This window comes from Castanea sativa, chromosome 6 (assembly GCF_040712315.1).
Source record: "Castanea sativa cultivar Marrone di Chiusa Pesio chromosome 6, ASM4071231v1".
Taxonomy (NCBI): Eukaryota; Viridiplantae; Streptophyta; class Magnoliopsida; order Fagales; family Fagaceae; genus Castanea; species Castanea sativa.
The window spans coordinates 42,544,622-42,556,668 of record NC_134018.1 but is presented as its reverse complement, the minus strand read 5'-3'; the positions used below and the strand labels follow the sequence as shown (position 1 = coordinate 42,556,668).

At 35.5% G+C, this 12,047-nt stretch overlaps 2 protein-coding genes across 2 annotated transcripts; one reads left to right on the top strand and one right to left on the bottom strand.

Annotated features, from left to right (window-relative positions):
- Positions 1-726: 726 nt before the first annotated feature.
- LOC142638100 (syntaxin-31) lies at positions 727-6,763 on the bottom strand. The gene is made up of 6 exons (XM_075812097.1): positions 6,258-6,763; positions 3,980-4,230; positions 3,734-3,879; positions 2,318-2,356; positions 1,410-1,607; positions 727-1,257 (listed from the first exon to the last, which is right to left on the bottom strand). The coding sequence occupies exons 1-6, from the start codon at positions 6,508-6,510 to the stop codon at positions 1,098-1,100; spliced, it is 1,047 nt and encodes a 348-aa protein (XP_075668212.1). The 5' UTR covers positions 6,511-6,763; the 3' UTR covers positions 727-1,097.
- A 1,732-nt stretch (positions 6,764-8,495) lies between these two features.
- LOC142639183 (large ribosomal subunit protein uL10) lies at positions 8,496-10,759 on the top strand. Its single transcript, XM_075813309.1, has 5 exons — positions 8,496-8,992; positions 9,086-9,154; positions 9,732-9,830; positions 9,904-10,296; positions 10,396-10,759. Exons 1-5 carry the CDS (start codon positions 8,735-8,737, stop codon positions 10,543-10,545), a joined length of 969 nt encoding a protein of 322 aa, XP_075669424.1. The 5' UTR covers positions 8,496-8,734; the 3' UTR covers positions 10,546-10,759.
- The last annotated feature ends 1,288 nt before the right edge of the window (positions 10,760-12,047 follow it).

The window sequence follows — 12,047 nt, the reverse complement described above, 5'->3', positions numbered from 1 at the left end:
AGGCTCAAAATACATCAATATCTATAATAAAGACAAATGTACTACATGGTTGCTAATTCAAATACAAAACTGCTTGAAAGTTTTTGCATCTAAAGAAGAAGAAATCATGTTGCTTTTAGGTCACTCATAAGTCATATGCCAATGATCTTTAGGTCAAATGATATTTTCTGATATTTCCAAGTATCAAAAATGTCTTACGCTTGTATCAGAAAATGTATAAAAAACGTGTACACATGTATTGTGTCAGAAAATCCAAATCTATGTCTTATGCCTAAGATGCAGATTCAAAACTCTCAAAGGAGCTTTGTGAATGCTGCGGTAATCTGCTCACTCGGCTATAAGACTAAAATAAAACAAGTCACAAAAGTTATCTACATGACCATCTACCTGACTACTCGAGGACTGGAAGGTTCTTCCTGCTATCCTTGGTTTAAATTTGAAAATTGAGATGCAAAAGTTTCATCTTGCACTGCCAGGTCACTGTCCACTGCCACTCTGGACATCTTAAGGGCTACCCATGAATGAGCACACAGAAGATCCAAACTCGCAGACTATTCATCAAGCAAGCTTGAAACATCTAACCACTAAACTACCCTGAAGTCATTGTATTTTGCATATATCTGCTTGCATAATGATACAATCATTAGAGGGAGAGAGTTAGATCCATATCCAATAATTTTTATCAAAAGAGTATAGTAGAGGCACAACCCCCAAGACATCAAGAAGGAAATAAAAAAGTGATGCTCACTGGTATTTAAAAGAATTGAAGACAATATACCATAATGTTGTCAAAATTTCGTATCAATATTAATACGCAATCACATATACATTTCCAAGCTCAATCACTTGATGAATGCACACAACTCAAAAACAAATACTGCTATATATATATGCTTCTGTAGAGATAGCTAGAAGCTTTTACAAGATATAGCAAAAAATTGTAAAATGGAAATGCCAAGTAAATATACACAATAAGTGAGCCTACTCATTCCCACATAAAGGTAACCTATTCCTGACAAGTTAGCCGATGGATGGACATGGAGAAAGCCTGGAAACCCCATGCAGCAAGAATTGTATGTTGGTTCCCATAATGACATTTATGCCACAAAGAAAATGAATAACACAAGGAAAAATATCAAGATGGCAAATATCTTTATCATAAGCCACCTATTCGATGATATTTGGTTAAGATGCCTCAAAAGAGAACTGCGAGCACCTTCAACATTTGCCAGTGACTCATCCATGTTATCATCAATCCTGCTCATAACAATCAGGGGAGGTCATGCTACAGAACTTGAAGTTTAAAATCTAACCAAATTAAATACTTTCCATGGTTTTCATTTTTTTTTCCCAATTTAATACATCTAAAACAGACAAATTCTATGACACATTGAAGCAAAAAGGCAAACCTGATTGCCAGTTCCCCTTGCTGTGCAACCATTGTAGCCAAATGTGTAAAGATCCCACTGAGTTCTGAAATAGTGGATTCCACATTGTGAAGAGCAACTGCCCGGTTTTGTGCATAATTTTCCTGCCGTGGAACCACCTGCTGTAACATTGACATTTCCATATGCTGGGATGGAGTATTCTCAACAGCTAATCTTCGTCTGACTTGGCAAGGTTATATCATATATGTAACATCAGTTACATTACAAAAGCGAACTCAAGTTATTGCCATGGTAGGGAAACAAATAAATCCTGAAACTAAATATGCAAATTGCCAAGAGCCTTGTAGCTCAATTGGAATCTCCTGGTGGGTCATTGTAACTATTGAATTAATTAAAAAAAAAAAACTAAAAATGCAAAATTATTGAATAAGATTTTGGTGGTTTCCATTTTTATAATCAAGCGAGCTTGGAAGTGGGGAAGTTGTACAAAATAATGAAGGCCCTACATAGAGCCTTTTCAATAGTATCAGTAAAAAAAGGCAGAAGTTAGACAGCACCAGGATGGCTGAAAGCAGGGGAACTCCCAGGGAGAAAGGAAGGACGACAAATGTGAGGTGTGGGGGGGGGGGGGGGGGGTAGTGGTGACTGCTCAACTATTAACAAAGAAACTATGAGCAGAAAAACCAGAAGCAAGCCATTCAAATCCAGCTTAAATGGCTCCAGAAAGTGCTCCCTACATGGATTTGTTTGATAAGTAAAAAAAAAAAAAATGCAATACCAATGACAAAAAGAACATTATAATGTGTCCATGTGAGCATGAGTGGGAGATCACAAATATCAAATAACATGGTCAAACACAAAAATACATGTTCTACACAAAATGTAAAAAAGTCAAACTTGATCTAGGGTGGTAGTCACATGAAACACACCTCAGCTGGCTGCCAACTTGAACTCCATTTGGTGGCAATCTGATTGAAGAGAGAGAGATATACAAGTATCAGTTATCAGAAATGAACTGTGGAAGCCCTATTATTCTAGAAATGGTAAATTTGTTTGAGATCAATCAAGGTTTCATAAATAAATGGAATATCAAGCATTAAGAAAGACAGTTACACTTGTAGACTTCTACACAGATAGATTTATCATTTCTGACAGCTAAGACCTCTGTGAATAAGTCTAATCTAAAACCTCCAACCTAAAACAGAATTACAATGACCGGATTATATAAGATTCATTATGACACCCTTCTAATTTGGATCTGCTGCCATATCAGACACATAACTGATGCTTAAATGCTTTTTTGTATTATACCTTTATGATACGACTAGCATACAATTAAGTTATTGTTCAACTATACCCCTGAGCAAATCTACTGAAGCAGCATCTGTAAACATAAACTTGGACAGCTTCAAAAGCACATGAAGATGAGGATCAGTAAGATGGTTTGAGGTATATACTAGTTTCAAGTATCAAGCAATAATTTTATGTCTCGGCAGGATGCAAAACAAATAAATGTCAAACCAAAATGGTTGTACACTTGCCCTTGGCATTGACAGAAGTAGTAAAGGGATGAGCTGGGATGAGATTGGAAAAGTCTTTGGCCTAAATCTAGCCTAACAGAAAGAATATTAGTATATCCTAAATTCCAATTGATACATGACAATTCCTTTGGACAGTAAACTTTCAGTATTCAGCAATGACAATCCATCTTAAAGATGACATTTCATCTTGACTAATATCTTCTTCATATCTTCTGTCCCAGCTGAGTTCCTCATAGATATCATTAAGTACTTTACTAGAAAATTATAAACCTAAAGCTTCTAAACTGGTCAGCAATGCAACTACATGTATTTTTGTACTTGTTTAGATTGTTAGCCCATCCAATGGCTGATAAATATAGTGTTCAGTGAAGCTTCTACACTACCGAAATTCTAGATTCTAGTACACTAGAAACTATTATTTTTCAAAAGGGTGGTATCTGACCCTATGTGAGAATTCTTTATAGCACATAGGAAAAGGGAAAGTGGTAAATCAATATAATCATTGATGTGCACCCTAAATTTAAATAGTATATACTTACACTGAACTAGTATTTATCAAAAGAGTGGTATCTGAGCCTATGTGAGAATTCTTTATAGCACGTAGGCAAAAGAAAAGTGGTAAATCAATATAATCATTGATGTGCACCTTAAATTTAAATAGTATATACTTACGCTGAACTAGTATTTTCAAAAGGGTAGTATCTGAGCCTATGTGAGAATTCTTTATAACACGTAGGCAAAGGGAAAGTGGTAAATCAATATAATAATTGATGTGCACCTTAAATTTAAATAGTATATACTTACGCTGATGGTTGTGCATTTGCATCTCCATTTGATGAATTGGACCAAGGGGGTGGCTCAGTCACAGTTTTTGCATGATGCTGAAAAGGGTTCTCTCTTAATGCATTCTTGGAAAACATTTGTTTCCTATTTTCATGAGCCTTGATATGCTGTGGGGGGCAATTTTCAAATAATTAAGAGTTGCAAATGTTTAAAATAAACTAAAAAAAAGAGAGTAAACGATAAAGGTAGGGGCTTGTTGAAATAAACCTCTGTTCTTGTTGTCAAAACATTTTGTAGCTGTTTTGTAGCCCCCATAAGTTTGCTCTTCAAGTCATCAAAAACTGCTGTGGAATGTCCAACTCTATCCTCAGAATACTTCCCATCTGCTATTTCAATGTTTTGAATGGTTTGTAAATCTGAAAGAGCTACATTCAGCGCCGTAATATCATTCTTTATCAGAGCAGTTAATTCCTGTATTTCCACAATCGGATCATCAAACATTGTTGACCTTTTCGCCACTGCACATCAATATAAACAAACCAAGCAAAACCTAAGGTCAGCATATTATCATCCAGCTCTATAAGATCTTAATTGCTTTGGGATCCAACTGGAAAATAAGCATTCACCAAACTAGACACTATTAAGTTTTCTTTTCTTTAGCTCCCTCTTTCTTTTGAGCAAAGTTAGATAACTCATTTCAGTCTTAAAGGGACAGAAACAAGGAATGAAATGTCATAATCATAAAACATTATGGTCAACCCAACAACGGTGAATTACACAAAGTGTTAAGTCCAAAAATCATAGGACTACATTTCAAGGGAAAATACTTAAAATTTACTAGCAAGTTTACTACAAAAAGCTTACAATCTGCCATAAAGATGAATGTGATTGGTGCCACGTCAACAATAAAAATAGATAAATAATTTAATTACTTTTTTCTGATATGTTCAAAAGTTGACACAACAGTGTTTTTTTTTAGGTAATAAATTTTATAGAAACCAAAAAAAAAAAAAAAAAAGAGTCACCCTAGCATACAGGAAGTATACAATTGGGGAACAGTACAATCAAACATGCAAATTACAATGATCAACCAAATCACAAACCAAACATAGAGACATAGTTCCCACAACATACATTCAGTCTAATAATGTTTGGAAGAAAAATAAATTTAGAACTGGTAAAGGCCGCTCAAAATCCTCAAAGCACCAGTGGTTACTCTCCCTCCAAAGGCACCACATCATACAATGAGGAGCAGCCCTCCAAGCAACACCAGTGATGTCAGCCAAACCTCCCTTGTCAACACGCCAGTAAATCAACAACAGACTTTGGAATCACCCAAGAAACCGCAAAAAATCCAAGCATCATTGACCATAACTCCATTGCAATAGGGCAGCGAAGCAACAGATGATCCACTTTCTCCCCATTAAATTTGCAAATAAAACACCAATCCAAATCCAAATATGCCTTTTGCGTATGTAGTCAATAGTCAAAATTCTCCCCAATGCCGCAATCCACACAAAGAATAAAACTCTAGAAGGGACCTTCGGCTTTCTAATGCTCCTCCAAGGAAACAACTGAACATAGAATGGGTCAAACCCAGTAACCCCCTACTCTTGGATAGTCTCCAACACATCTTATCATCCCAACCCCCACGCAAAGGAGCACTATAAATAACATCCACAACGTTCAACAACAACTCCAGTCCCTAGTCTTGAACAACTCTCATAAAAGACAAATCCCAATGGAGAACCCCATTAGAGAATTTCATGAGATCCGCCGCATAAGCCTCCTTATCATGACTAATCCTAGATAGTTGTGGGAAACATACCTAAAGAGAACTCTCCCCACACCACACATACTGCAAAAACTTCACTCTAAACCCATGTCCTACCTCATACTGAATATAATGCGAAAACACTCCAAAAGCTCGCTCCATACGGACCAGGTACTGAATTAGAGCACCAGCTCCCCCAATCACATCCATACTTAACTTCTATCACCCTCCTCCAAAGCATATCACTCTTGTTCCCAAATCACCATAACCATTGCCCTGTCAAGGCTTCATTGAAACATTTTTATTTTTGCCAACCCCTCGACAACTACGGAGAACAAAGTTGACACAACATTTTATACAACTTATGTTTCTAGTTTTATAAGATCTCTTTCATGAAGTGGTATCTTTATGTAACAGATACATACAACACCACCCTTACATGCATATGGGATCCACTTGTATGAGGTTTCACACCTATTGCACAAGATACTTTCTCCTATGGAAAATGTGAAAGCTATTATCAATTTTATTACAACAAGCTGGCTTACTTTTTTGTAATGGATAACACATCAATTTATAAAACATAAGAACATATGTACCAAAATTTGAACTATCTCTAGCATAAACCGATAAGACTAAGTTTGAACCAGAGAGGTTACATTTTTTTTTTTTTTTTTTTTTTTTAATTTTGTTATTTTAACTTTAACCAACTAATTTTGGCGGCAACCAGATAAACTATAACAGTATAGAATACAATACAGATAAGCTTACATTGGGCGAGCCTTGAGATCTTGTGTGAGGTCTCTTGGATCCCCAACCCGATTCGCGAGGCCTTCTTGTTGAATTCGGATCTAGAAGAGTTTGCTGCTGCTACTGCTGGTGGTGGTGTTGTTGTCAATGGTTTCGATGAAGCTGGGTCGTTTTCGGGTTGTTGATGATGAACGGCTGTGATTCCTCCGATCTTCTTCAGAGTCTCCGAGAGTGATCTGAACTCCGCCGTCCGATCTCTGTACGTTGACGCCATTTCTTGTATTGGTCGGAAATGAAATTGTTGTCGGCGACAATAGAATAATATATGTGCACGTGAGTAGCGCTTGGTGTCGGTGAGTGGGTGTTGGGATCGCGAGCTGACCGGAGCTACTCGTGTGAAATTTTCGCAGTGTTGGATTGGTGGTGGTATGGGATTTGAGCTTCGTGCTCTTTACTCGTGGCCCTGTTCATCTAACCCCTTCGATTTCTTTTTACATAACAACCTAAACGGGTTGGAATGGAGAATGGACCCCTCAACACCTTGTTGGTGAAATTACGTTTTAACAACCTAATTATATTTATTAGGCCCAATTTATTATTTTATTTTAATTTCATAAATCTTGTTTTCAAAAACTTATGACTTATGAAGAATTAAGATTTTAAAAAACTATATTTTCATAAATAAATACACCCTTAATAAGTTAATAATAATCACGTGTCACACATCCCGTTAACAACCTAATTATGTGTATTTTTTCTTTGCATTTTAATATGTCTAAAATTAGAGAATGAATTCCTCTAATTGAATTATCCAATTTCCTTATATTTTTAATGGGATGTGTGACATGTGACAATTATTTAATTTTTAAATTCCACACGTCTTCTATCTAAATAAGATCGAGAGGGAATTGGAGGATTAAAAATGAGAAAATCTTGTCCCCCAAAGTTACATTGTTCAATGCTTCAATAGTTAGCATTGTCTTTTCTTTTTTATTTGTCTCTAAAAAAAAAAAATTATGTGTGTTGTTTTAGATCTTCTTATACCTATCAACGCTTATCTTACTTGAATCAAAACATAGTAGCTTCATAATTATTTCCATTTAAATTAATAAGTATTCATCATATAATACTTTCGATGTGCTTCTCTATGTTGCCTACCATGTTCTTAACATATGATTCATATATTATTCAATCTTTGTAAATTATTGAAATAAGATGTCAAAAATAACTTCTATTTGTTATCTATTGACCATCAAGTTTACAACTTCTTTATTATTTTCTCTCAATTTACTAAACTTCCATTTCATCTATTGTGTTTTATACATACTTAGTCGGAAGCCTTTAAATTCTAGAGCAACCATCTAATATCGAACTATGTATTGGCTCTATGTTTAATTTCATTCACTAAAACTATATTGCCAATAAAGAGTATTCACTTATGACTTCATTTTTCATTACTCTAATAAGTTTATTAATAACTAGTGTAATGTGATATGAACCTAAAGCAAAATTTTAAATGCAACATATAGGAAACTCACAAGTGATATCTCTAGAGGTGCTCACGAGTCAATTTGAGTTGGTTTTAAACTCAACCTAGACTAGACTCAAAACTCGATCACATTGGGTGGTAAAAGACAGGACCCACTGTTGATTAAAGAGAAGCAATGGTTCAACCATTTAGTTGCTCACAAGTGGTTGTTGGATCTATTCAAAACCTAATAGAAATGGCAACGAAGAATGCTTTCTGCATATTTCATTTGAATACCGCAAATTTAACCATTACAATTAAATAAGTTGCTCCTTCTTCAAACCCATTGATATTTTATTATTATTGACTATAAAAATTAGCTACATGTTAATAACTATTCACAGTACAATAAAAATATTTATTATTTTCAATCACTCAATATTTAAATGAAGCCCACTAAATTGACACAAGATTTAAATTCAATAACAAAAAAATCGACTCCAAAAAAAGAAGAAGAAAGAAGTTCAATAACAAAACTGAGTGCTATAGTTCAAAACCTAATCATGGTTTGTCTTGAGATTGGGCCTAATGCTTGGTCAAGCCAGACGTAATTCTCAATACCCACTGAGCCACTCTGCAGGCCCAATTTACACCACAGGCCCACTAAAATTCCAAAATTAAGACCCCATTTAATCACCGTCAGATCCAAACAAAGAAAACATCCTAACCGTCAGATCCAAATCATCCTCAAAAAACCCTAATCCTCATCTCACTTCCCACCATATATATATAATACTAACCTCTCTGCTCTCATTTTCTACGAGCTTCTTAGTGCAGAAAACCTCCCCAAACCCTAAAGCTCTTACTAGAATCAGAGGTTAAAGAGACGGCGCCGTTTCGCTGTCCGCCTTGACCGAGCACAGAGCTTCGTCTTGGCCCTCGATTTTGCTCATTTTCTCGCAGGTGTTTTTTTTATTTTAACCTTAGAAAACCCAAAACATCATTCTTGTTCTTCATCTCCATCGTAACAATGGTGCACAAGCCATCAAAAGCCGATAAGAAGATCGCATACGACTCCAAGCTATGCCAGCTGCTGGACGAGTACAACCAGATCCTTATTGTGGCGGCCGACAACGTCGGATCCACCCAGCTACAGAGTATTCGCAAGGGTCTACGTGGCGACTCGGTGGTTCTCATGGGTAAAAACACCATGATGAAGAGGTCTATCAGGATCCATGCTGACAACACTGGCAACAATGCCTTCCTCAATCTCATTCCTCTCCTTGTCGTAAGTTTCGCTCTCTCTTTTTCATTTTTTTTGTTTGTTTCATTCATAGTTAAAAATTGAGTTTTATTTATTTATTTATTTATTTTTGATTAGGGCAACGTGGGTCTGATTTTCACTAAGGGTGATTTGAAGGAGGTCAGTGAAGAGGTCGCCAAATACAAGGTAAATTTTTTACTTTTAATTAGGTTCCTTATGTTATTTATTTATTTGAGGAGAAAAATAATTTAACTATATATGCTTGTTTAATATTAAACAAGCCGAGTTCTACGTGTTAATGGTTAATAGAATTGATAGTGGATTACTTATTTTGTAGAAATCTTCATAGGGTATAAAATTAATAATTATAATTTATTGATAATATGGATAGCCCATTTTGTTGTTAAGCTATAACCTGTTAAAAATTATATAAATGGAACTATTTTTTATCTAATCTACTCAAATAGTGTAATTTTAACTATAATGTAGTTATCTATCATAAGCATAGATGTGTGAAGAACTAACAACTCTTTATTTACTATATACAGAAAAGAATAAATTAATCACGTAACTCTTGAATGAGCTTAAGTTATTGGTTGTTCCATTTAACGATTTGCTTAGTGAGCACGGTGATTGATTTGTTTTTGTTATCCTTGAAATCTGAATCATTCTCTTTGAGGCTAAGAACTAAAAATTGTGTTCTAAATGCTTTATCCTATTCTGAAGTTTAACTAACTTGGTTGTAACATTTTAAACTAAACAGGTTGGGGCTCCTGCTCGTGTTGGGTTGGTAGCACCAATTGATGTCGTTGTCCCTCCTGGCAACACAGGTCTGGATCCATCACAGACCTCGTTTTTCCAGGTTTGAATTCTTGTCTTAATCATTTGGTTTTCTATTTGTGTGAAACATTTGTTCTTACACCGTTATCTTTCAGGTTTTGAATATTCCAACTAAAATCAATAAGGGAACTGTGGAAATTATAACACCTGTTGAGTTGATTAAGAAGGGTGACAAGGTTGGGTCCTCTGAGGCTGCCCTTCTTGCAAAGCTTGGCATAAGGCCATTCTCTTATGGCCTTGTTGTTCTTCAAGTTTACGATGATGGGTCTGTCTTCAGCCCTGAAGTCCTCGATCTTACGGATGAGGACCTGATAGAGAAGTTCTTCATTGGTGTCTCTATGGTGACGTCACTGTCGCTTGCTATCTCATATCCAACCCTAGCTGCTGCGCCACACATGTTCGCCAATGCCTACAAGAACGTTCTTGCAGTTGCTGTTGCTACTGAGTATTCCTTCCCCCAGGCGGAGAAAGTTAAGGAGTATCTAAAGGTATTTGATTCTTCAGCATTAGTTAGGCTCTTACTTTTTCACATATAGTCAAGTCCCAGCCTTTGTTCAATACATTAATTGTTTTGAGTATAAATGCAGGATCCTAGCAAGTTTGCTGTTGCTGCTGCCCCTGTTGCAGCAGCTGCTTCTGGTGGTGCCCCTGCTGCTGCTGCTGCCAAGGAGGAAGAGAAGAAGGAAGAGCCGGCTGAAGAGTCGGATGATGACATGGGTTTTAGTTTATTTGACTAAAACTTGCGTGAGTGGTGTTTATTTCCTGATGGTTTTACATTAGAAATGTTTTGTTTTTTGGAGAATTTTTAAGTTAATATGCCATTTTACTTGGACTGCAAAATATTTCCACCAGTTGAGGAAATTATTAATTTGGACGTCATTCTGCAGTTTTTTTTCATGGACGAGTTTAGTTGGTTTTATTTTAGAGTGTTTCTTGAGTTTGTAGTGGTTATTGACTTATCTGAGTTATTTCCCGTCTATGCCACCCCTTTGAACCCAGATTTTTCCAGATCTGTTTATTGGGAAAATCTGTTTATTTCCCTACAGGATTGGTAGACAGCGCAAGATGCCTTGTAAGCACTATCCCTTGACTAGGATAGGCCATTAAGGCAATAACCTGAAGGTGCCCAAATGGAGAAGGCCCGCTATAATAGGAATGCAGCGATTTTTACTCGCCCATTATTTTGCACACCCCAACAACGGAAATAGAATAATATGATATCTGTCTTATAGTAATACTAAAAAATAATAACAAAAAAAGTAGTCCTCTAATTCAGGATTGGATTCAAAATTCTCAGTGACGGAAATAGAATAATATGATATCTGTCTTATAGTAATACTAAAAAATAATAACAAAAAAAGTAGTCCTCTAATGTAGGATTGGATTCAAAATTCTCAGTGCCTCTTTTCCTTAAATATTCTGAGAATTTTGGATACTATGTCAAATCTTTAATAAACATTCAAATGAAAGAATCATAGTTATATTCGGTTTTTTGTAATAGGATTGATTTTCAATAGATTGCAAAATATGTAAACGCTATACTAGAATATAAATATGCTTGTACAGTCAAAAAGTGGAAAAAGTATTACATGAGATCTGCCCTGAGGCTTATCATGACTAATCCTAGATGGTTCTGGGAAACATTACCTAAAGAGAACTCTATCCACACCATACATCCTTCAAGGGTCTACTTGGTGCTTGATCTATTGATTGATTTTTTTTTTTTTTTTTTTTAAATTTTTAAATTTTGACAAAGCAAAGAGGGTTGTTTTGGTTTTCTTGAAAGTTAATGATTTTTTTTTTACTCATAAAAAAATTATCCTCAATCCATTTATAATTTGTTTAAATAAATAATTAATACCCATCAGGCTAAAGTAAATTACTTATTTTTTTAAAAGAATTATAAAAGAGATAATAAAATTTAATACAAAATATCATACAATTCGCAACACACCATAAGTTACCGAGGAAGCCTTGGATTGGTACTCTCCTTTTCCCTTGAATAGACATGGATAATTATTATTCAATTTTCTACCTTAGAACATGGTTTCATCGACTCTAACGCATAACTCCACTGTATTCGATCGAGTTTACTCTCATACTTTGATCTAATTGTTAAAACCAAACAATTATTTAACAATTATTACCTGGATTCGAGTTTTCTATTAGCATGAAACATTTTGTCCTGATGCCATTAATAGTTTCCTTGTTGATATTGGGGGCATTCAGCACCTGAAAG

Coding starts and splice junctions, on each gene's coding strand:
- LOC142638100 (XM_075812097.1), bottom strand. CDS start 6,510: ATGGCGTCAACGTACAGAGATCGGACGGCGGAGTTCAGATCACTCTCG. Junction 4,231..6,257: donor GATCTCAAGGCTCGCCCAAT/GTAAGCTTATCT, acceptor ATTGATGTGCAG/TGGCGAAAAGGTCAACAATG. Junction 1,608..2,317: donor CAAGTTGGCAGCCAGCTGAG/GTGTGTTTCATG, acceptor TTGCCAAGTCAG/ACGAAGATTAGCTGTTGAGA.
- LOC142639183 (XM_075813309.1), top strand. CDS start 8,735: ATGGTGCACAAGCCATCAAAAGCCGATAAGAAGATCGCATACGACTCC. Junction 8,993..9,085: donor ATCTCATTCCTCTCCTTGTC/GTAAGTTTCGCT, acceptor ATTTTTGATTAG/GGCAACGTGGGTCTGATTTT. Junction 9,831..9,903: donor CACAGACCTCGTTTTTCCAG/GTTTGAATTCTT, acceptor GTTATCTTTCAG/GTTTTGAATATTCCAACTAA.